This window comes from Dasypus novemcinctus, chromosome 2 (assembly GCF_030445035.2).
Source record: "Dasypus novemcinctus isolate mDasNov1 chromosome 2, mDasNov1.1.hap2, whole genome shotgun sequence".
Classification (NCBI taxonomy): domain Eukaryota; kingdom Metazoa; phylum Chordata; class Mammalia; order Cingulata; family Dasypodidae; genus Dasypus; species Dasypus novemcinctus.
The window spans coordinates 40,464,553-40,486,765 of record NC_080674.1 but is presented as its reverse complement, the minus strand read 5'-3'; the positions used below and the strand labels follow the sequence as shown (position 1 = coordinate 40,486,765).

At 37.7% G+C, this 22,213-nt stretch overlaps 1 protein-coding gene across 1 annotated transcript in view; it reads left to right on the top strand.

Annotated features, from left to right (window-relative positions):
• The first annotated feature begins 1,137 nt into the window (after nucleotides 1-1,137).
• NUP155 (nucleoporin 155) overlaps nucleotides 1,138-22,213 on the top strand; it is a 74,559-nt gene continuing 53,483 nt past the window's right edge. Inside the window, exons 1-9 of the mRNA XM_004447209.4 lie at nucleotides 1,138-1,760; nucleotides 3,991-4,128; nucleotides 6,762-6,858; nucleotides 10,984-11,054; nucleotides 16,404-16,496; nucleotides 17,242-17,408; nucleotides 18,528-18,633; nucleotides 20,140-20,213; nucleotides 21,280-21,371. Coding sequence (XP_004447266.2) covers nucleotides 1,439-1,760; nucleotides 3,991-4,128; nucleotides 6,762-6,858; nucleotides 10,984-11,054; nucleotides 16,404-16,496; nucleotides 17,242-17,408; nucleotides 18,528-18,633; nucleotides 20,140-20,213; nucleotides 21,280-21,371 — 1,160 coding nt within the window. The 5' untranslated portion in view covers nucleotides 1,138-1,438. The remainder of the gene's footprint in view (nucleotides 1,761-3,990; nucleotides 4,129-6,761; nucleotides 6,859-10,983; nucleotides 11,055-16,403; nucleotides 16,497-17,241; nucleotides 17,409-18,527; nucleotides 18,634-20,139; nucleotides 20,214-21,279; nucleotides 21,372-22,213) is intronic.

The window sequence follows — 22,213 nt, the reverse complement described above, 5'->3', positions numbered from 1 at the left end:
GCTGCTATATATGTACAGCAGGGGAAACAGATTGAGGGGTGAACATTTTACTTGTCTGTTTTTAGTTTATTATCATTATTATTGAAATAATGAAAATGCTCTAATAATGATTGAAATGATGAATCACAACTATGTGATTATACCAAATACCATTGATTGTACACTTTGGATGAATTGTATGCTTTTATTAATATGTATCAATAAAATTCCTTTGTTAAAAAAAAAGTAAATTTACAGCTGGAGACCAATCTGCCTATTTATACACCAAAAATTGCTAACTTAATTTTTCCTGGTATATTTGCTACGAGGTCTTAAGTTATGAATATGAGTCTACAACCGTTCAATATTCAGAAATTTAGGCAACTCCTTATTTGAAGGAGTAAAAGTAACTGAAGTGGCAAAAGACCAATTTTGAGCCACAATAAATAAAACTGATGAAGCTTACTTAAGTGACTTTCTTCTAAAGAGAATGCAGTTGCCTTCCAGATGAAATGAAGCCTGTCTTGCATTCCTCATTGCTCCTTTCTACTATCCTTGTATACAGAACAATTAGGGAAATTATGATGAGGCACTCTAACGGTTTTAGTCTGTCTCTGCACAAAGCACCTTGAGGATGCGGGAATGTTTTCTCAATTTGGTAGCCCAAGTAACAGGCACAATGTCGGATACAAACTAAGTATTCAGTATCTGTTGAAGGATTCGATGATTTATTGGGTGCCTACTTTATACCTATCCCTGCACTGTATGCGTGGTTGGAAAAGATGAATTAGAAACCCTCTCTGCAATAATGGTAAATAAAGGACGGCAGCACTTCCCCTGCACACAGCGAATGCTTCCTCAGACAAAATTAATTCTTCACGTTAACGGACCCAAACCAAACGGTGGGGATACAGAAATAGAAAAGCCTGATGACTTTTAATTTATACCGAAACCTACGGAGGAGGAAATAGCGAAGTTTTGTTTCATGTGTAACCTATTTCTGACAATAGCTACCAACTCCTAAACCCTCGCAGAAAAGAAAGAAGTTAATTGGAGCAGCAAGGAGATTGAGGCGCGCGTTTTAAAACAGTTACGGGATTCCAACTTATGAAGCTCGAGGCCAAGATCCAGCGCGCGCTAAAACGGACCCAACCCCGGACAGCCTTCGCCGCCCGCCGCACCTACCCAGCTCCCACCTACCCCGTCCCTGCTCCCTCCCCACCCCACCCTTTCCTGTCCCGTCTCTCTCCCTCCCCAGTTCCTTCCCTTTTCCCTACACTTCCCCCTCCGTTTTCTCCTACCCTCACCCCGTAACATTCTGTCCCCACTCCCATACAGTCTGCCGTCTCCAAAGAGACCCCCACTCCCGCGCTCCGCCACTGATAACCAGCATCCTAAATTGCTTTCTCTGTCCAGCCCTAAAACGGCATCTTCAAATTTCCTACCAGATGAACCGGAAATGCGTCATTTAGAAGCGCCGGAGCGCTTGTTTAGCGCGCGGGTCCTAAACCGCGGGTCTGAGCTTAGGTCTTGGGTTTTCTCTTATTTCTCCTCTTTTTTTAACTTTTTCCGTAAACTGGTGTTTCGAGCGGTTTCTGCCGTGTCTCAGGGTTTCGAGATGCCGTCTTTTGTGCTGGGCCCGGCAACACCGGCCCCAACGCCGGCCGCCGCAGCAGCCCTGCAGGAAGCTCTGGAAAATGCCGGGCGGCTCATCGACCGTCAGTTACAAGAAGACCGCATGTATCCGGACCTTTCCGAGCTGCTCCTGGTGTCTGCTCCAAGTGAGTGATCGGTGCCCTTCTAGTGTCCCTTCTTTTTCAGCCGAAAGGACCCCTACCTGACTCCCTAACTTGCTCCTTATTTTCAGTGATGGTTCCGGCGAAAGACATCCTGAGATTTAGGGGTTGTTTGCTGCATTTTTGAAGAGCGGGAAAGAGCCGACTTTCAATTTTTCCTATCCTCACTTTCCTCAGGGCAGACACTTTAGGGGACAAAAGTGAAGAGCAAACCAATTGAAGCAGAAAGACCCTGAATCTCAACCCTAATAAGGGCCTCACTGCTCCCAAATGTTTTTCGCTAAGGCTAGAAAAGAGAGCGTTTGAAGTCTTAGCTTTTTCTGATCCGAGACCGACCCTTGTTCATTCCTCTTTTTAATGTTTGAAAATTAAGTTCGAAATTTACCATGTTCCCTCAAAAAAAGGCTTTATTGTGTGTAGAATTAGTGCAATTTCAAATGCTGGGAGAATAAAGGAAGAGGGCGGGAGAGTCCTAGTGCCGATGGGCAGAAAGGGTGAAATAGTAGGTGTAAGGAGAAAGAAGTGACTGGAAAGCAGTTCATTTAACGATTTTAAATTGTGACCGGGCTCCTCAAGGCTTACGGAGATAATTAAGTTAGTGGGGAAAAAAAATAACCCTTTTGTGAATGAGATGGAAATTGTTGAAAAGGAGAGAGCATACGTAAGACAGGGAAGATTTTTGGTATTAAAAACCAAGATAATCTGCATTGTAAACTCAAATGACATCTCTGGCCGTTTATAAAAATCAGTAATTGTGTAGATTTGTAATCAAAGAGAAGATAGAAACAAAGTGAAGATAGTGTTTGTTCTTAGTACCTACTTACCAGTGGGCTTGTACTGTAACAACTGAGTGGCCTGTTACCAACTATCATCTTTAACAGCATTACTCCCTTGGGCTTAGTTTTGAAAGCAAGGTTTTCCTCATATCTGACCTTATTCTCCCTACCCACCTTTAAACATACTGCCCTCTTTATTGTAATCTTCTCCCCATCTTCTCCTCCCCCTTGCTCCAGTCCCACTAAACTTCACATGTTTTCCATAAGAAGGCATAAATCATTTTATATGTTCCTTTTATTGTTGCTGGAATTTTCTTTCTTATGTCTTTGCCTGACAGACTTGTTATTCTAGACCCCCTTACATATCACTTACTTTGTGAAACCTTTCTTAACCATTACCATCCTCACCAAAATTAATTCCATCTTTTGTGCTTCCCACTTCCTTTAACCATGTGCAAATATTCTGTTAAAATTATGTTTCCAGATTAACTGAAATGTCTAGGATTTGCTTCACAATAACTCATGGGGAAGGAGTGGATAGCAATACTAATGAAATGTGATTGGGCATGTATTGGTGATTGATGATTGGTGTATTCAGTGCATAGAGATTGATTATATTTTTCTCCGTACTTACATACATATTTAAAATTTCATAACACATTATTAAGTTGTTTTATATCCAGTTCCCCCCAACTCTTTTGTACTCTGGAGATCCTGACGAATTGGCTGGGATAAATCGGTCATCAGTCACCTTTAACAATTGCATTAGTCAGGACCAGAGAGGACAGACAGAGCAGAACAGGACAGCCTTCTCCTGCCTGCCCTTAGTGATCTGTGTCTTAGAGCAAGAGAAAAAGAGTACCCAAATGGGAACACTTTATAGACCAGTCTGTGGTTTTGTTCCCCAATAAAATATTGCTTAGGCAGTATAATTTGATTAAAGAACATTGGTAAAATTAGAGTAACGACTTGAGCAAGAATTCTAATGAAGAAAAGGCATAGCTTATTTTACTCTATAACTGTTTAAATGGGGGTGGGGGTGGAAAGAAGTTAGTTTTTTTCTCTCCATTAAAGATTTTGTTCGCCTCTAGTTGTTTTATCTGAAAATCCCAAGCAGTTTTATTTTCCCATTTGAAATTAGTAAAATAGAAAAAAACTAAATTATTGAACTGAATATTTTCTTTGTTATGGAATAAGGTGAAAGTTAACCTACTATTTGGGACTGAAATCTGTATCTGTTTTACCCTAAATGTGGAATTTCTCAAGTCTTTGTTGTGTCAGGCCAGAATTACTTTATTTTCTCTATACCTTTAGAACTACACGACTCACAATGTTTGGCAGTGTGTAATGCTTCTAAGGTATTATATATCAACTAGATATTACTAGTTGATGAGTAATAACTTGTTTTATTTTAAATGCTTTATTTTTTTGTTTTGTAGATAATCCCACTGTTTCTGGCATGTCAGATATGGATTATCCTCTACAAGGACCTGGTTTGCTGTCAGTACCCAACCTTCCAGAGATCAGTTCTATCCGAAGAGTTCCTCTCCCACCTGAACTTGTTGAGCAGTTTGGACGTATCCTAATACTTTGTGTTTAACTGTTTAGAAAATGTTGAAATTACTATTTTCATTATTATAATTGTTTTGTATTTAATTGGTATATATACATTTAAGGGTTTTGTTTAAAATATATTTAACTCCATGGGTTATTTGGAGTGTACTTAGAAAATTTTGTATAAAATTGTATTTTGAAAATTGAATTACGTTTTAATTGTTTCAAGATGTCTGGGAGAGTGAATTGTTTAAAATGAACTCTGAATTTTTTTGTAAGGAGGTACTGGGAATTTTTTTTAAAAGATTTATTTATTTATTTATTTATTTCCCCCACTCCGCCCCAGTTGTCTGTTCTCTGTGTCTATTTGCTGTGTCGTCTTCTTCGTCCACTTCTGTTGTCAGCTGCACAGGAATCTGTGTTTCTTTTTATTGCGTCTTGTGTCAGCTCTCCATGTGGGAGGCATCATTCTTAGGCAGGCTGCACTTTCTTTCACACTGGGCAGCTCCCCTTATGGGGCACAGTCCTTGTGCGTGGGGCTCCCCTACGTGAGGGACACCCCTGCGTGGCAGGGCACTCCTTGCACGCATCAGCACTGTGTATGGCCCAGCTCCATGTGGATCATGGAGGCCCGGGGTTTGAACCGTGGACCTCCCATATGGTAGACGGACGCCCTGACTACTGGGCCAAGTCCGCTTCCCAGTACTGGGAATTGAATCTAGGGCTTCCTATATGCTAAGCAGGCACTCAACCACTGAGCTGTAACTACTGAAGTTTTTAATGAATTATTATAAAGTGCTACTTTCCAATTAAGTATTACATGAGGATTTTTTTTTTTTTTTTTTTTGGTAAAGATTTATTTATTCCACATCCCTACCCCCCATTCCCCCTGTTGTCTGCTCTCTGTGTCCATTTGCTGGGTGGTGGTCTGTGTCTGCTTGTACTCTCATTAGGCAGCTCCGGGAACTGATCCTAGGACCTTCCAGAGTTGGAGAGAGGCAATTACTCTATTGAGCCACCTCATCTCCTTACTTCTGCTATGTCTTCTTCTTTTCTCTCCTCTGTGTCTCTTGTTACGTCATCTTGCTGTACCAGCTCTCTGCGTCGGCTGGTACTCCTGCGCGAGGTGGCTTTCCCCCAAGAAGCAGCATTCCCATGCAGGTGGCTCTCCTGTGTGGGGCTGCATTCCCACATGGGCCGGCACTCCGCATGGGTCAGTTCGCTGCGTGGGCCAGTACCCTCACCAGGAGGCCCTGGGCACCGAACCCTGGACCTTCTATATGATAGATGGGAACCCAGTTGGTTGAGTCACATTCATTTCCCTGAGAATATTTTTGCTACCACAGTTTCTCAGATCAAAGACTCATGTTTTCATTTTTGTTTTTTCCCCTATTTTGTCATTTTAAAACTGGAATGCAACACTAAAAATGTTCCAAACAAACAAAAAACTGCCACATTTCTTTTTTTTCTCCCAAAAAAGGTTGGTAGCATGCATTTTACACTTTCTAGCAACTTGGAATTGATGAAGTTTATAAGTGATTTCATTCCTCAGGATAACAATAAGAATTTTTATCTAAAAGTATGAGAAACTAGAATAGTAATGGCATCTTCCTAGACTGAGCAGCTAAAAAGTGTGGCATGCCCTATGAAAGCACCAAACTTAACAATTATTTGCAGTAAAACATTTATATTAATCTATAGCTCTCATAAAGAGATCATGATATTAAGTGAAAACTTTAATCTACGACTTTAAAAATATATATAAATATTTAAAGAACAAAGGGGTATTGTATTTCAATAGAGTGATTTAGAAAAAGAAAACATGGAAAATTTAGAAAAGTGCATATGCAATAAGTTGGAAAACTAGCAAAATCTATAAATAATATTTTCTCTAAGACTGTGTTTTTCTGAGCCTTTATAAAATTGTATCATTAGCTATAGAGTACAAATGCACTTTATCCCATACTCTACTCTTCCTTATCTTAATATTTTTCTTTAATCCTCTGATGATACTATGGAAGAGATATTTCTTTCAACTAGGGAGTGATTTTATTTTCATGATTGTTTCATTGTCTTATAATTATATAAAACAATTCTTTGTGTATTGTTCAATTGCACTATTTATAGAGGCCTACAATTGTCACCTGGCTATAACTTTAGCATACCATGTGCTTTTTTGTTACTCTTGCTCTAGTACAATTACAAAAAATGGTCTGGTTAGAAATGTTTGTTGTTGTTTTTTATTTTTTAAGACAGTGGTTGTTTTGAAGTTGTTTTTTCTGGGTTTTTTTCTGGAACATGGGAGGCAGGAGCTCAACCACTGAGCTGCACCGGCTTCCGAAAATAGTGTTTTAATCCCAGGTTCAGGGATGTTATTAGTCATCTGTATTCTTTTTTAGGTTGATAGTGGTAAGAACATGAACATTACATTTGTCCTTCAGAATACTTCTTAAGTGATTGGCATTATTTAGAAATTATAAGTATTTCTGTCATATATTATGACTTTCATTAAACTCATTGGAAATTAAGATATTTCATTTATCTTAATAAGGGAATGAATTATGATTTATAAGTATGCATTTTAAATCAAGCTTTTGAAACAAATTCAAGAAAGATGAGATGGAAATCTTTCTACCTTACATCCACACTACCTCAGATATGCAGTGTAATTGCATGATGGGTGTGTTCCCTCCAATCAGCAGAGCTTGGCTCACAATTGACAGTGACATATTTATGTGGAACTATGAAGATGGGTATGTATTTAAGGCTGGTTTGTTTTAGCATGTATTGAATTTAGATGATTTTTTTTTTTTTTAAGATTTATTTATTTATTTAATTTTCCCCCCTCCCCTGGTTGTCTGTTCTCTGTGTCTATTTGCTGCGTCTTGTTTCTTTGTCCGCTTCTGTTGTCGTCAGCGGCACAGGAAGTGTGGGCGGCGCCATTCCTGGGCAGGCTGCACTTTCTTTTCACGCTGGGCAGCTTTCCTCACAGGCGCACTCCTTGCGCGTGGGGCTCCCCCACGCGGGGGACACCCTTGCGTGGCACGACACTCCTTGTGCGCATCAGCACTGTGCATGGCCAGCTCCACACGGGTCAAGGAGGCCCGGGGTTTGAACCGCGGACCTCCCATATGGTAGACGGACGCCCTAACCACTGGGCCAAAGTCCGTTTCCCTAGATGATCTTTATAACATCTAGTGTTGTACTCATTACAAGCTGCTTGGTTTATCTTTCATTCATCTAATATTTGGATCAGTGCTTCCAATAAATATCAGTCACCTGAAAGTCTTGATAAAATGTGGCTTCTGATTCAGTAGTTGTGCATGAGACTTAGAATTCTGCATTTTTAACTTTCCCAGGAAAGCTGCTTATTTGGGTACCACTCTGAGTAGCAAGGGTCTAGGTCCCAAGCTTTTATCCTATAGTTTAGATAGTATATTAGTAACTCTTTGAGAGATGTTTTAATATTTTTTAAGGCCTTTGTTTTTCTTGTATTTCTGTGGTGTGGCAGTCTAACCGATAATTGAAGTGACTTAACAGTTTTGTTGTCATTCTATAGGCTTGACCTTGTGTGTAAATTAAAGGTGTACAGGAGTCTCAGTGAAGGCCCAGAGCACTATTCCTTAAATCATATTGATTTGGTAATCAACTTTTTGTCTGTTAGGAGATAGATTTTGTTTACTTTCACTTCTCTATCGTACTATGCTTAGGTGAGGTATAGCCTAACAATAGGAAGACCCATATAGTTAAGATGCTACTCTTGTCCCTGAGTAACGGATTTTATTATTGAATCAATATTGGCACTAAATATGAACTTATACTTGTGGCTTATATGAAACTATTTTTGTATGCTGATTTTTTTTAACTAACCTTCCATACCCTTTTTTTATTGTTGAAATGTTACACTTATCTTAATAGTCAAAATAGCAGTGACGTGTTTGTGATTATTCTTCATGTACTCTGAAGTTTAATCACAGTGCTCCAGCTTGTTTTGCCATAACATACTCACTTTTAGACTAAGGAATGAAATGTCTTTGTTTAATCATGTATGTCTTCAGGAAAACCCAATATAAAGAAAAATTAAAGAATTGATAAATATGAGAATTTTTTAAGATTTTTTTACTTTTTTTTTTTTTTTACATTTCCATTAACATCTAGCTTAGTTATTCATTTAACAAAAATTTATTGAGCTTATTATGTGTCAGTTACTATTCCTTCTCCAGGAATAGTAGTAAATAAGAAACACGTGGTCTGTGTCCAACTTCACTGCATTCAAACCAGAACTCATACAAAGGAAAATTATTTGAAGAATATGTTTATTGAAAAAAAAATCAAGGCTCACATACAAGGTATAACTCCACAAATTCAATTCTGCAAAAACTAGCTAGTGTTATTCAGTTATTGAATTAACTTTCAATTTTAAGTATTCCATCTGGATGAGAGAAACATAACCTTGTTTAATTTATTGTTCTCTAACTTCTGTCTTTTAAGTATGAGTGTCTTTGATAGGTGGAAGAGCCATCCTGTCTACATAACTTATTTTTTGTAATACTGGTATAGGAGAATGGGGCAACTTGGCCCACATAAGTTGCTATTAGGCCTTTTCCTTCTGTTTGCATAATCCTTTCAGAACAATCAGAAGCATTCTTCAAAGTCTCGATCACATGATCACATTCCCTCCCCCTTGGTACTTATCATTTGGTGTTCTCTGAACTTCTTGAATCTCTGGTTTGATATCTTTCATTATTTTTGGAAATTTTTCCAACCATTTCCAAATATTTGGTCTGCCCCATTCTTCTGGGATTTCAATTACACCTTTTTTTTTTTTTTTTAACCACTTACTTACTTACTTATTTATCCCACCCCTGTCGTTTTGCACTCACTGTCTGCTTTCTGTGTCCATTCACTGTGTGATCTTCAGTGTCTGCTTGTCTTCTCTTTAGACGGCACCAGGAACCAATCCTCGGTCCTTCCAGAGTGGGAGAGAGGTGCTCTGTCTCTTGTGCCACCTCAGGAACCTGCTTAGCCGTGTCTCTTAAAGTCTCTCCTCTGTGCCTTTTTTTGTTGTGTCATCTTGCTGCACTAGCTTTCCACTAGCACCAGCACTCGATGCAGGTCAGCACTCATGCAGCAGCCAGCACTCCTATGTGGGCCAACACTCCTGCACAGGCTAGCACTCTGCATGGGCCAGCTTACCACACAGGCCTGCTCGCCTTCACCAGGAAGTCCTGGAAATCAAACACTGGACCTCCTGTATGGTAGACAGGAGCCCAATCTCTTGAGCCACATCTGGTTCCCTCAAGTACACTTTTTTTTTCTTTAAGATTTATTTTATTTATTCCTTTCCCCTTCCCCCCTGTTGTCTACTGTGTCCATTCACTATGTGTTCTTCTGCGTCCTCTTGCATTATCCTGTGGCACTGGGAAACTGTCTTTTTTGTTGCATCATCTTGCTGCATCAGCTCTCTATGTGTGTAGCACCACTCCTGGGCAGGCTGCACTTTTTTCACGTGAGGCAGCTCTCCTTGCAGGGCATACTCCTTACTTGTGGGGGATCCCTGTGTGGGGACACCCCTGCGTGGCACAGCACTCCTGGTGCACGGCAGCAGCACTATGCATGGGCTAGCTCACCACACAGGTCAGTAGGCCATGGGGATTGAACCCTGGACCCTCCATATGGTAGACGGACACTCTTATCAGTTGAGCCATGTAATCTTCCCTCAATTACACTTTTGATAAACTGTTTGTTACTGTCCAACAGAGTTTAGATGTTCTGTTTTGTTTAATTTCCACTATTTTTTCCTATGAATTTGAATTTGGACAATTTCTGTTTACCTAACTTTAGGTTTATTTATTATTTCTTCAGCTATGTCAAGTCTACTGATAAGTCCTTTCAGATACTTCTATTTCCATCTGTTTGCTGAAATTCCTTACCTGTTCATGCATATTTCTATGTTTTCCCATATAGTCTTTATTATATTAATCTTAGTTATTTTGTTTCTGTCTGATAGTTCCAACACATACAGCATAGCTGAATCTGGTTCTGTTGATTGCTTTGTTTCTTTTTTTTTGCCTTCCTACTTGACATTTTTTTTTTTCTTGCTTTTTTGTGTGTCATAGTTTTTGGCTGAAAGCCAGGCAACCTGTGTAGGGAAGTAGAGGTTACAGTAAATAGTGAATATTCTTGGAAATGGGGACATGCTTTTTCTGTTGCTAGAGCCCAGCAAGTAGACCTTTATTGGGGAGGAGGAGGGCTAACTTTTCCAAATCAGGGCTTGGGTTGGGTTTGGGTTTTGTTGTTGCTGTGATTACCCTCACTGCATCACGGGCTTCAAATTCCTTTAGAATGACCTTGCCCATAGGAGTATAGGTGGGGTTACTAGAAATTTTTTCTTTTTTTTTTAAATTTTTTTAAAAGATTTATTTATTTATTTAATTTCCCCCCCTCCCCCGGTTGTCTGTTCTCTGTGTCTATTTGTTGCGTCTTGTTTCTTTGTCCGCTTCTGTTGTCGTCAGCAGCACGGGAAGAGATTTTTTCTTAATGTTTCTGTTTTACCCACAGTCCTAGACTTTCCTTCTGAGCCTGTTCTTCATAGAGGGTCTTCTCCATACTCTTGTCCCACCTCGAGTGGTAAATTACTGTTACTTGATACTTGGTGCAGGCTGGTGAAAGGGTGTTTCAAATGGGGAGCAGCTTTTCCTGTTGGCTTGGTCCATGACAAGCTTTGTTTCCATGGATCTCAGGACTGAAACCGATTTTGTTTTCTCTTTTATTTTTCATTATTTTCTGTTGCCTAAATTTATGTAACTGGTAAAAGTATCAAAGATAAAACCTCATTTTAAAAAATATTTAACATGTTTTTCTTCAACTGTTGACAGTGGAGACCTCGCCTATTTTGATGGACTTAGTGAGACTATTCTGGCTGTGGGGCTTGTGAAACCAAAAGCTGGTAAGCAATAAGTATATAAAAATGAAATTATTTTTGTATATATAGAGACTCCAAATGTTTTAGGACCGAACAATAACATATTTTAAGTAGATGAATTTCCTACTGAAGTTTTGTTAATAGTAAAACTGTCATAGTTTAAAGATGTTAAGATGTTAAGATGTTATAATTCTTCTATTTTATTTGGCTTTTTGCTACTCTTTCTTGATTTATCTAAAGGTTTTTACAGTATAATTTTTTTCATCAATTACTGAATTTAATGTGGACAATTACTGCATTTTTAAGTCTCCATAAGTCTATGGAAACAGGGATAGAGTGCAAAATAAATCTTGGAGAAGTCAAAAAAATTGTTTCAGCTTCATTATGCCAGATCTTTTATTAGAGATACTGGCAAGCAAAATTGATTGATTTAAATTTAAAATATATCCGTTGAATGTGCCTTACTACAAGAGCAAATAATAGAAAATATTCTGTTTTTTTGCAAGGCTTAAATAAAAAAATTTAAGGTCATAGCCCTCTAACAATTCCCAAAAGTACAAACATGCAGTTTTATGCACTATTTATTTAAATGCACTAGAAATGCATTTTTCCCTTACATAGACTCTAAAAGCAGTCTTTACCATGATGTAAGTATCTGTCTTGCTCTTAATTTAAAAGTTTATTCATATAAGAGTAAGTGGCTATTCTTGTTCCCCTATTATAATAAATACAAATTATCCATTTAAAATAAGTAGTAAAATGTCATCCTACTCGAATATAAATTTTGATGCAAAATTATAATTTTATCATAGTCTTTGATATGGCAGTAAAGATGCCATCTTTGATAAACAGTTATGACTTTTGCTGCTAACAAGTCCTGAAAATTCTGACTCTTAAAAATGTTACAGCTAATAAATGTCTATATCTTTATCTTGTGCAAGGAAATATTATTCAAGTTAAATGTCTTTTTGTCTAAATCATTTAAGCTTTTTTGCAAGAGCTTGCTTTATTGATGCTTTCTATGTAAGCAGGAAGATTAAGAATCCATGTTTCAGAATTATGATTGGGCAAAATACAAGAATTCCTTTATATTTTCTAGCATTTGAAGGTTTTTGCCTGGAGAGGAACTGACAAGGCTTAATCATACTTTTCAGCTCAAAGAAGCATTTCTCATTTTCTGAAAGAATCACAGTTATCCATCTTTAATCTCATCTTAGCCAAGATTTTGTCATTTTTTTTAGCTATATCCTTTATAGTGATTTTATCTTCAAGCATCGAAAGATTTACCTTATCTCTGTGACCCAGTAGAGCTACCAACTAAGTCCAAACATGTATAAACTACTCTTAGAATGGTCTTTCCTTTTCTCTCCAAAAAAAGTAAACCTCCTATCTAAAGTTTAGTCGCTACTTTTAGAAAGCCTGTGAAATTCTCAGTTGAGGAGCACTTCATATTTTCTTATTTCTGAACAAAACCTCTTGAAAAGGCACCAATTCAATGATCTATCTTTGCAGTTGAAGATGTCATTGGCCAAGTTTTAGTGCCAAAGCATGCTTTCGTAAAAAGCAAGGAGTTGGTGTTCTGTTGAATTTCTTCATTGAAAGCAGCACAAATAGATGTGTTACAAAGCATCATACATGTTCATATTTGTACAGAAGTACTAAACTTTGTGAAATTTTATTCAGCAGTGAAACTTTACCATATCAAAGAGCTGTACAATTATAGTGGATTCCAAGATGATTATAAAATGTGCACTTTATTAATTAGGAGAGTTGAGTAAGTTAAGAATGTCTTTATGAAAGAAATGACTTCTGATTCTGCCAACTCCTTTTTTAAAATATTTGAATAAATCAGGAGAGATCTTGAAAAACATGATGTCATTTGACAGAGGCACTACTTATACTTACGTTTATTTGCTCTAAATTATAAACCAGCTCCACCATTAATAAAATTCTTAATTCACTAAAGTTTCTATAATCAAAGTTGACTTCTTTGGTGTGTAGTATTCTGACCAAGTGCTTCAAGAGAAGACTTTTATTAAGGAAAATCTTAAGTTTTCATAAAATTTAAGCTTTTAAAATCAACTTATGAAAAATCATATGTATTTTGTGGTCATTAAGATAGAATTTATGTGTTTGGCTGTGTACATCAAACTGTGACTTTTGTGCCTCTTGATAATCATCAGTGAAAATAAAACTAATGATAATAGAAGCTTTGTTGTGTTTTCTATGACATTGAATAGCCTTAAGTAGGCCAAGTGTATACACACAAAGAAATATCTATAATCATAATGCTAAGGTATATTTCCTTTTTTTTTCCCTATCACTGAGTCACTACATTGGGATGTCATAATGATAGTTGTACATACATCTTTATTTTTTTTAAAGATTTATTTTTTATTTACTTCTTTCCCCTTCCCCCCTTCCCCCCAGTTGTCTGCTCTCTGTGTCCATTCGCTTTGTGTTCTTCTCTGACTGCTCCTATCCTTATCTGCGGCACTGGGAATCTGTTTCTTTTTGTTGCGTCATCTTGTTGTGTCAGCTCTCTGTGTGTGCAGCGCCATTCTTGGGTAGGCTGCACTTTCTTTTGTGCTGGGTAGCTCTCCTTATGGGGCGCGCTCCTTGCGCATGGGGCTCCCCTACGCGGAGGACACCCCTGCGTGGCACGGCACTCCTTGTGCGCATCAGCACTGCCCGTGGGCCAGCTCCGCACAGGTCAAGGAGGCCCAGGGTTTGAACCGTGGACCTTACATGTGGTAGGCGGACGCCCTTTCCATTGGGCCAAGTCCACTTCCCTGTATATAGCATCTTATACCATTCCACACTTTTTAAAGTTAAACAATAACTTAGCATAAAGTAATGTAAGGAAGTTTTTAAAAAGAATATTCAAAATAAACAGGAAAAAATGTTTGTACTTGGTTTAATGTCCTGTCTGAAACTCTTTAAGTTATCTGGTTTTGATACATAAATTCATTTGGGAAAGAATGCATTCTTTTTAAATAGGTGAGCGTTAATGTTTAAATTCCCCTCTAGATACTATCAAAGTACTAACATTTCCCCAGAAGATAATTATAAGCCTAAATTTTGATTTCTGTCACCTCATTTCTACAGTGAAATCTTTATATTTTAAAACTTAAACTTTTATAATGTAAAACTGATATTAAATGGCATTAAATACTGAATTGTTTCCTAAGGTGATTCTTTTCTACTGATATTATTTATTTTTTTATTTTTTTATTTTTTTATTGACTTTGTAATAATATTACATTAAAAATATATATGTGAGGTCCCATTCAACCCCACCCCCCCACCCCCCCTCTCCCCCCCCCAACAACACTCGTTCCCATCATCATGACACATCCATTGGATTTGGTAAGTACATCTTTGGGCACCTCTGCACCTCATAGACAATGGTTCACATCATGGCCCATACTCTCCTCCATTCCATCCAGTGGGCCCTGTGAGGATTTACAATGTCCGGTGATTACCTCTGAAGCACCATCCAGGGCAGCTCAATGTCCCAAAGACGCCTCCACCTCTCATCTCTTCCTGCCTTTCCCCATACCCATCGTCCACCATGTCCACTTTTCCCAATCCAATGCCACCTCTTCTATGTGGACATTGGATTGGTTGTGTCCATTGCACCTCTATGTCAAGAGGAGGCTCAGATTCCACATGGATGCTGGATGCAATACTCCCATTTTCAGTTGTAATCACTCTAGGCTCCATGGTGTGGTGGTTGTCCTTCTTCAACTCCATCTTAGCTGAGTGTGGTGAGTCCAACAGATCAGATTGTAGGTGCTGGAGTCTGTTGAGGCTCAGGACCTGGCTATCACATTGTCAGTCCAGAGATTCAAATCCCCTAAATATATCTTAAACCCCAACATTAACTGCACCTCCAGCACATCAGCATGAAAGTCTTATGAAGGGTCTACTGATATTATTTAAATGGTCACAGGTAATAATTTATTTTTGTCTATGAGAAAATTATGTATTATTTATTTTGAGAAATTTTTTTGGTATATGTGTATTTTTTTTTTTTAAAGATACATAGATCACACAAAATGTTGCATTAAAAAATATGAGGTTCCCATATACCCCACATTCCACCCACCCCACCCCATTCCTCTCACATCAGCAACCTCTTTCATCAGTCTGTCATATTCATTGCATTTGATGAATACATTTTGGAACACTGCTACACAGCATGGATTATAGTTTACATTATAGTTTACACTCTCTCCCAGTCCATTCAGTGGGTTATGCCAAACCTATAATATCCTGCATCTGTCCCTGTGATATCATTGAAGACAACTCCAAGTCCTGAAAATGCCCCCATATCACATCTCTTCTTCCCTCTCCCTGCCCTCAGCAACTCTCGTGGCCACTATCTCTGCCTTAGTGATACAGTCTCTTCCATTGCTAGAGTCATAATAATTCTGTAGTAGAATACTAGTAAATCCACTCTAATCCATATTTTATTCCTCCATCTTGAGGACCCTGGGATGGCGATGTCCACTCCACCTCTAAATCGAGAGGGGTCTTAGATCCCACATGACTGGTGGATGCGATTCTCCTGCTTGCAGTTGTAGACTCTTGGTTTATTCTGAGAAATTTTGAGTTAAAACAATTATGGGTACCATACAGGATTCCCATACATCACCCCACCAACAACACCTTACATTGTTGTGGCATATTTGGTACAAATGATAAAAGAACATCTTCATAATATTACTGCTATCTATAATCCATAGCTTATATTTGGTATTTTCCCCACAAATGATCCTATTCACACTATGTATTAGTATTGTATATTTGTTTTAGTTCGTGAGAGAACATTCTCATATTTGTACTGTTAACCACAGTCCATCATTCACCACAGGTTTTGCTGTGTTACATGGTCCCCTGCCTTTTACAGTCTACTCAAAGTATATACTCAGTGACTCAGTTTCATCACAGAGTTGTGATCATCAGTTCAGTCTATTTCAGAATGTTTTCATTACTTCAAAAGGAAAATTCCATACCCCTAAACCCTCTATTATTGACCCTCAGCATTGATAGAGTACCTTCTTTGCCATTGCTATAAAAATATTACAATATTACTGTTAATTATAGTCTATATGATATATTAATTATATATTTTCTATGTCTCACCATATTCTTAACACCTTGTAGAAAGATGAACATTCTTATATTTGTACTATTAACCCACTATTGTATATTTTTAAATATTATCAAAATTAGCTACACTGGATTAGGACTTTGCATATACCATTTAAATGTAGCTCATTTAAATGGTGAAACCATATTCTAATAATGCTTAAATACTGGTTGTTTTTCTGATAATAGTTTCTATCCCACATTTACTTACTTTAGGCATTTTTCAACCCCATGTACGACACCTCCTTGTTTTGGCAACCCCTGTGGATATAGTGATTCTTGGACTCAGCTATACTAATTTACAAACAGGTATGGTAACCTTCATGTTGTTGTTTTTTTTTAAATAAAAATATTTGGCCAATTTAATATAATTCAAACCCAGTATATTTCACTAAGTTAACTTTTGAGGGCATTATAGTAGAGTAATATCTCCCTACAGATTTGGGATCTTTTAGGCAGTTGCTTTACCAAAAGAGTATTTTGGATCTATTTAGCATGTTACTTTGTAGTTCTTAAATGTCCAAAATAAAGGGAAAGTTGTAGAAGAGAAATAATTGAACACTGATAAATAACATCATCAGTTTCTTTGTTTCTAAATTTTTAATGACCATTTTAACACATGAAACACTGAAATATAATGCAGTCTCCATTCTTTCCCTTAAAGTAAGAAGCCCACAATTTATTACAAGCATACTCCTTGATTTCTTTTGTATTCTGACTGTCTGTTTTGGATAAAATAATGTTGAATTTCAGTGACTCGTTTTTATGATTATTCCACATCCCAGGCTATTTTTCAAAATTTAATAATTTGTGTTTCTTATTTGATGTTTTACTATACAATATATTTATATAGCTTTATAATATATATTCCATAGGTTCTATTTGACTACAATTCTCAAATTGATTATTTCGCACTCTTTATACCAATCGAGTATGTCAATAAGAATTCAATAAAAAACACAATTTCTATAGATAATGCCAGAACTGTTTTAAACTTTAAAAAGCTGTTAAACTGATTTCTGTGTTCTTTCTTTAAAAATAATATTAAAAATAGGTTCTGGAGTTCTTAATGACAGTACATCTGGTGGAATGCAGTTGCTTCCAGATCCTTTATATTCTCTTCCTACTGATAATACTTACCTTTTAACAATAACTTCCACTGATAATGGCAGAATTTTCTTGGCTGGAAAGGACGGCTGTTTATATGAAGTAGCATACCAAGTAAGTATGGCATTTATAAACATTCTGTCTTCTTTTTAATGGAGTAAGATTTGGGTTTTGTTTTCTAATTATTTAAGCACATTAGTATATCCTTGATGGAAAATATCCAAACAAATAGTTAAAGCTGTAGTCCTCCATGATCTCACCATTCCCACAATTCCCAAAGTTCTTCCCATAAGTAAAGCCTTTATCAGTTCTGTATATATGTTTCTTAGCACGATATATACATTGATGAATGTTTTTATACACAGTACACTTTTGTGTATGTTTTCACTTGAATTGTTGCTTATACTTTGTTTTACAACTTGGTTTTCACTTTACCAATTGCCTTGAAAGTCTTTCCTTGTTAGTATCTATTTGATATATGTTATGTTTTGTGATTGCTACATAGTAGACCATAATATGATGTACATGGAGATTTAACAGTTCCTCTCTTAGTCAAGTTCTGGGTTGTTTTCAGTTTCTACCTTTTACAGATAATGCTATAATGTATTTTTTGCAGGTCTCCTTGTGCACATGTGTAAATATTTTCTATATAGAGACTTAGAATTGTAATTGCTGCATTATGGAGTATAAGCATTTGAAATTATATTTAATTCATTCATTCATATTGCCCTCTAAGAGGTTTCAACTGTTGGCAGCCATCTATATATAAATCTACCCTTATCACCGCCTCACCCCATACACACACTCTCTCTCTCAATGGCATTAATGTTATCAGGCATTAGTTTGGCCAATCTGATAGAGGGAAATTGGTTTTTCTTTGATTGCTCAGCTTGCTGTGCGGGCACTAGGCTCACCACATAGGCACTGGCTTACCACGCAGGCACTGGCTCACCACATGGGCATTCAGCTCGCCACATGGGCACTCGGCTCACCACGTGGGCACAGGCATGCTTTCTCTTCTTTTTTACCAGGAGGCCCCAGGGATTGAACCCGGGTCCTCCCATATGGTAGACAGAGGCCCTATCCTTGAGCCACACCCATTTCCCAGTACTTAACTTTTGAATAAAATATCTTGCTCTATCATCATGAGCATATCATGAAGGTCTGGGGATTCTTATAAACATAGTATATGGTAGTTGCTAAGAGAGTTATGACTTTTTTTTTTCTTTTAAGGCAGAAGCAGGCTGGTTTAGCCAGAGATGCAGGAAGATAAACCACTCAAAGAGCTCACTTTCTTTCCTTGTTCCTTCCTTACTACAGTTCACATTCTCAGAAGATGGTAAGTAGAAAACAATAAATTTTGTAAACAAAACATTTTTTACCTATCCTTGGCTAAACATTTTCTACAGAAATTCTCACTGTTGAATAGTTTCTCATATTAAATAATATTTTTTATATTCATGAGTTGTCTTAAAGGAAGAGATTATGTAGCATAGAGACAGTTGTGTTTTATTCTCAGGGTACTTATTTCCAGTAAATATAGCATCTTAGAAATTATGTCCAAAATAGCTGTAAATACTTAAGACTAAATTTGTGTGTATGTGAGTAAGAGAGAGAGAGAGAGAGAAACATTCAGGCATCTGACTCATGTTTTATCTAGTCTTTCACTGATTCCTAGTATAAGAGGAATGCATCTGAGTTTTGAATGCATTGAGAGATTTAGGCAGGGGAAATAATTTTAAAAATGCTTTGGCAAATGAAGATACATATACGTAAATAAATCTTAATGTGACCAATTTTTATTATTTCCCATTACACAATGACTTAATAAACTAAACTGGAAGCTTCTTGAAGGAAAGGACTAGATATAATTCATCTATGTATTCCTAGCTTATAGCAAATGTTCAGTAAACGTTGAATGAGAAGTAAGCTAGAGCTTGTTTTTGGTTTAAAATTCATGTAAAGGACTGAATAGCTTTTTTAATTTTCTCTTTTTTTATATACTTTTTTATTTTTATTTTTTTAAAGATTCTTAGATTACATAAATGTTACATTAAAAATGTAGGGAATTCCCATATGTTCTCAACCCCTCCCACACTTTCTCACATTAACAACATCCTTCAGTAGAGTGGTACATTTGTTACAACTGATGAAGACATTGGAGCATTGCCACTAAGTGTGGCTTATAGTTCACATTATAGTTTAAACTCTCTCCTACACAATTTTGTAAGTTACAGCAAGACATATTATGGCCTATATCTATCATTGCAACGTCATTCAGTTCCAATGTCCTGAAAATGCCCATTTTATACCTATTTTTCCCTCTCACTCCCCTCAGAATCTCCAGTGGCCACTGCCTCCACATCAGTGATAAAAGTTCTTCCATTGCTAGAATCACAATAGGTCTATAGTAGAGTAACAGTAAGTCATTTCTAACCTATTGTTCATTCTCTAATCCTGAGGTTTCTGGGATGGTGAAGTCCATTCTGCCTCTAATTGAGAGGGGGCTTAGATCCCATGGGGCAAATGGATGGAACTATCTTGCTTGCAGCTGTAGACCTCTCTGTTCCACGGGATAGTTATTGTCACTCACCATCTTGTTAGTCATCCTGTGTGAGTGCAGTAAACTTGAGATTAGGAGTTGCAACTTTATTGAGATTCAGGGCCCAACTGGCACATGGAAGCCCAAAGATTTTGAATAACTTTTTTTGTGGTGCTGCTCTTAATCCATAGTATTTCAACATCTGTTTTTTTTAAATGTGTTTATAAGTATTTTCTGTGTTTGAGTTGTTAATCTTTGTTGTTGTGTGCTTGTTTTTTGTTTGTTTGTTTTGCCTACTTTTAGATCCTATTGTTCAAATTGCAATTGATAATTCCAGGAATATTTTATATACACGATCTGAGAAAGGTGTAGTACAGGTGAGTATGAATATTATATTACTATTTAAAGGGGATGACAACAAATTCCTGTTATTAAGGAAGAAGATTCAGTTATTCTCAGGCTTCTCTTGTGGGTTTTTTTGTTTTTGTTCTTTTTTTTTTTTTTTTTTTTTTAAGATTTATTTTTATTTAATTCCCCTCCCCTCCCCCGGTTGTCTGTTTTCTGTGTCTTTTTGCTGCGTCTTGTTTCTTTGTCCGCTTCTGTTGTCGTCAGCGGCACGGGAAGTGTGGGTGGCGCCATTCCTCGGCAGGCTGCTCCCTCCTTCGCGCTGGGCGGCTCTCCTTATGGGTGCACTCCTTGCGCGTGGGGCTTCCCTACGCGGGGGACACCCCTGTGTAGCACGGCACTCCTTGCACACATCAGCACTGCACATGGGCCAGCTCCACACGGGTCAAGGAGGCCCGGGGCTTGAACCGGGGGCCTCCCATGTGGTAGACGGACGCCCTAATCACTGGGCCAAAGTCCGTTTCCCTGTTCTTTTTTTATTTCAACCTCCCCTCCCCCAGTTGTCTGCTGTCTATGTCCACTCACTGCGTGTTCCTCCGTGACTGCTTCCATCCCCATCAGAGGCACCAGGAATCTGTGTTTCTTATTGTTATGTCAGCTCTCCATGTGTGCGGTGCCATTCTTGGGTAGGCTGCACTTTCTTTCGCGCTGGGCGGCTCTCCTTCCGGGGCGCACTCCTTGCACATGGGGTTCCCCTGCACGGGTGACACCCCTGCATGGCACGGCACTCCTTGCGTGCATCAGCACAGCGCATGGGCCAGCTCCACACGGGTCAAGGGGGCCCTGGGCTTTGAACTGCAGACCTCCCATGTGGTAGACGGACGCCCTATCCATTGGGCTAAATCCACTTCCCTCTTGTGGTTTTTAACAGCTTCCCCAAACCACTTCTTAGGGTCACTTTTTATGAGCTCTCCAGTCTCTGCGTGTTTCAATGCCTGTTTGAAATACCGAAATTAAAGAATCCCTAAAAAGTCAAAGCTATTTAATAAAGCAAATAACAGTATATAATTGTGTTTGAGTACAATTTTTTATTCACAGGTGTATGACTTGGGCCAAGATGGACAAGGAATGAGCAGAGTTGCCTCTGTTTCACAGAATTCTATTGTCTCTGCTGCTGGGAACATTGCTAGGTAATATATAATTTATTTTCAGACATTTCATTTGCAGTCATCATTATACTGCTTATATACAGTATACTAAAATTATTCCCTACTCAAAAATATTTTATCTCTAAAAGGTAAGGAATGTTGAAGGAGTCCACCTCATAGATAATAGGTTATGTTTGAAACAGCCACTAGAGACTTCATTTTATTTAGCCAATATTCGTATCTTTGATGGTTTGCAACATAAGACAGGCAGGTTATGCAGTCTAAAATACAGCATGACGTGTGTTTTTCCTTGAATCTTTTAAGTTTAGGTGGTCTATTATAGGCATTACATACAGGTGTTGTAACTAGGAAGCTACATTTCTCTTATAGTTCCTGCTCTTATAATCTCTTATAGTTCCTGCTCTTATAATCCCCCCTCCCTTTTAACAGACCTATAGTACAAGTTTAGCTGATTTATAATTGATGTGAGTGCCTCTTGGGAACACCAGATTTTATAGTTGTATTGTCCTCATGCGTGAGGAAAGTCAAAATAAGGAATATTAAGATTTGCCTGAAGTCTTTCTTAATAAATGCTGGAACCTAATGTAGAAACTACATTTTTTCAGTACTTTTCAATGCTGTTTGCTTATATCCCTACTGACTTAGCTCCAGAAATTCTCTTCACATAACAAAGGACTCAGAATTTCAGATTTTATTGTCTGTGTGCCTGGGTCACTGCTAAGAATCAGGTATTCTGTGGAAAAGTGACATAGTCGTTGATTTTCTAAGACAAAAGAAATCTCAAAGCAGACAATCTAAACATTTCCATTTTCCTCCCCAACTTTTTTTTCTTTTAGAAATTTTTTTGAAATCCATGGAAAAAT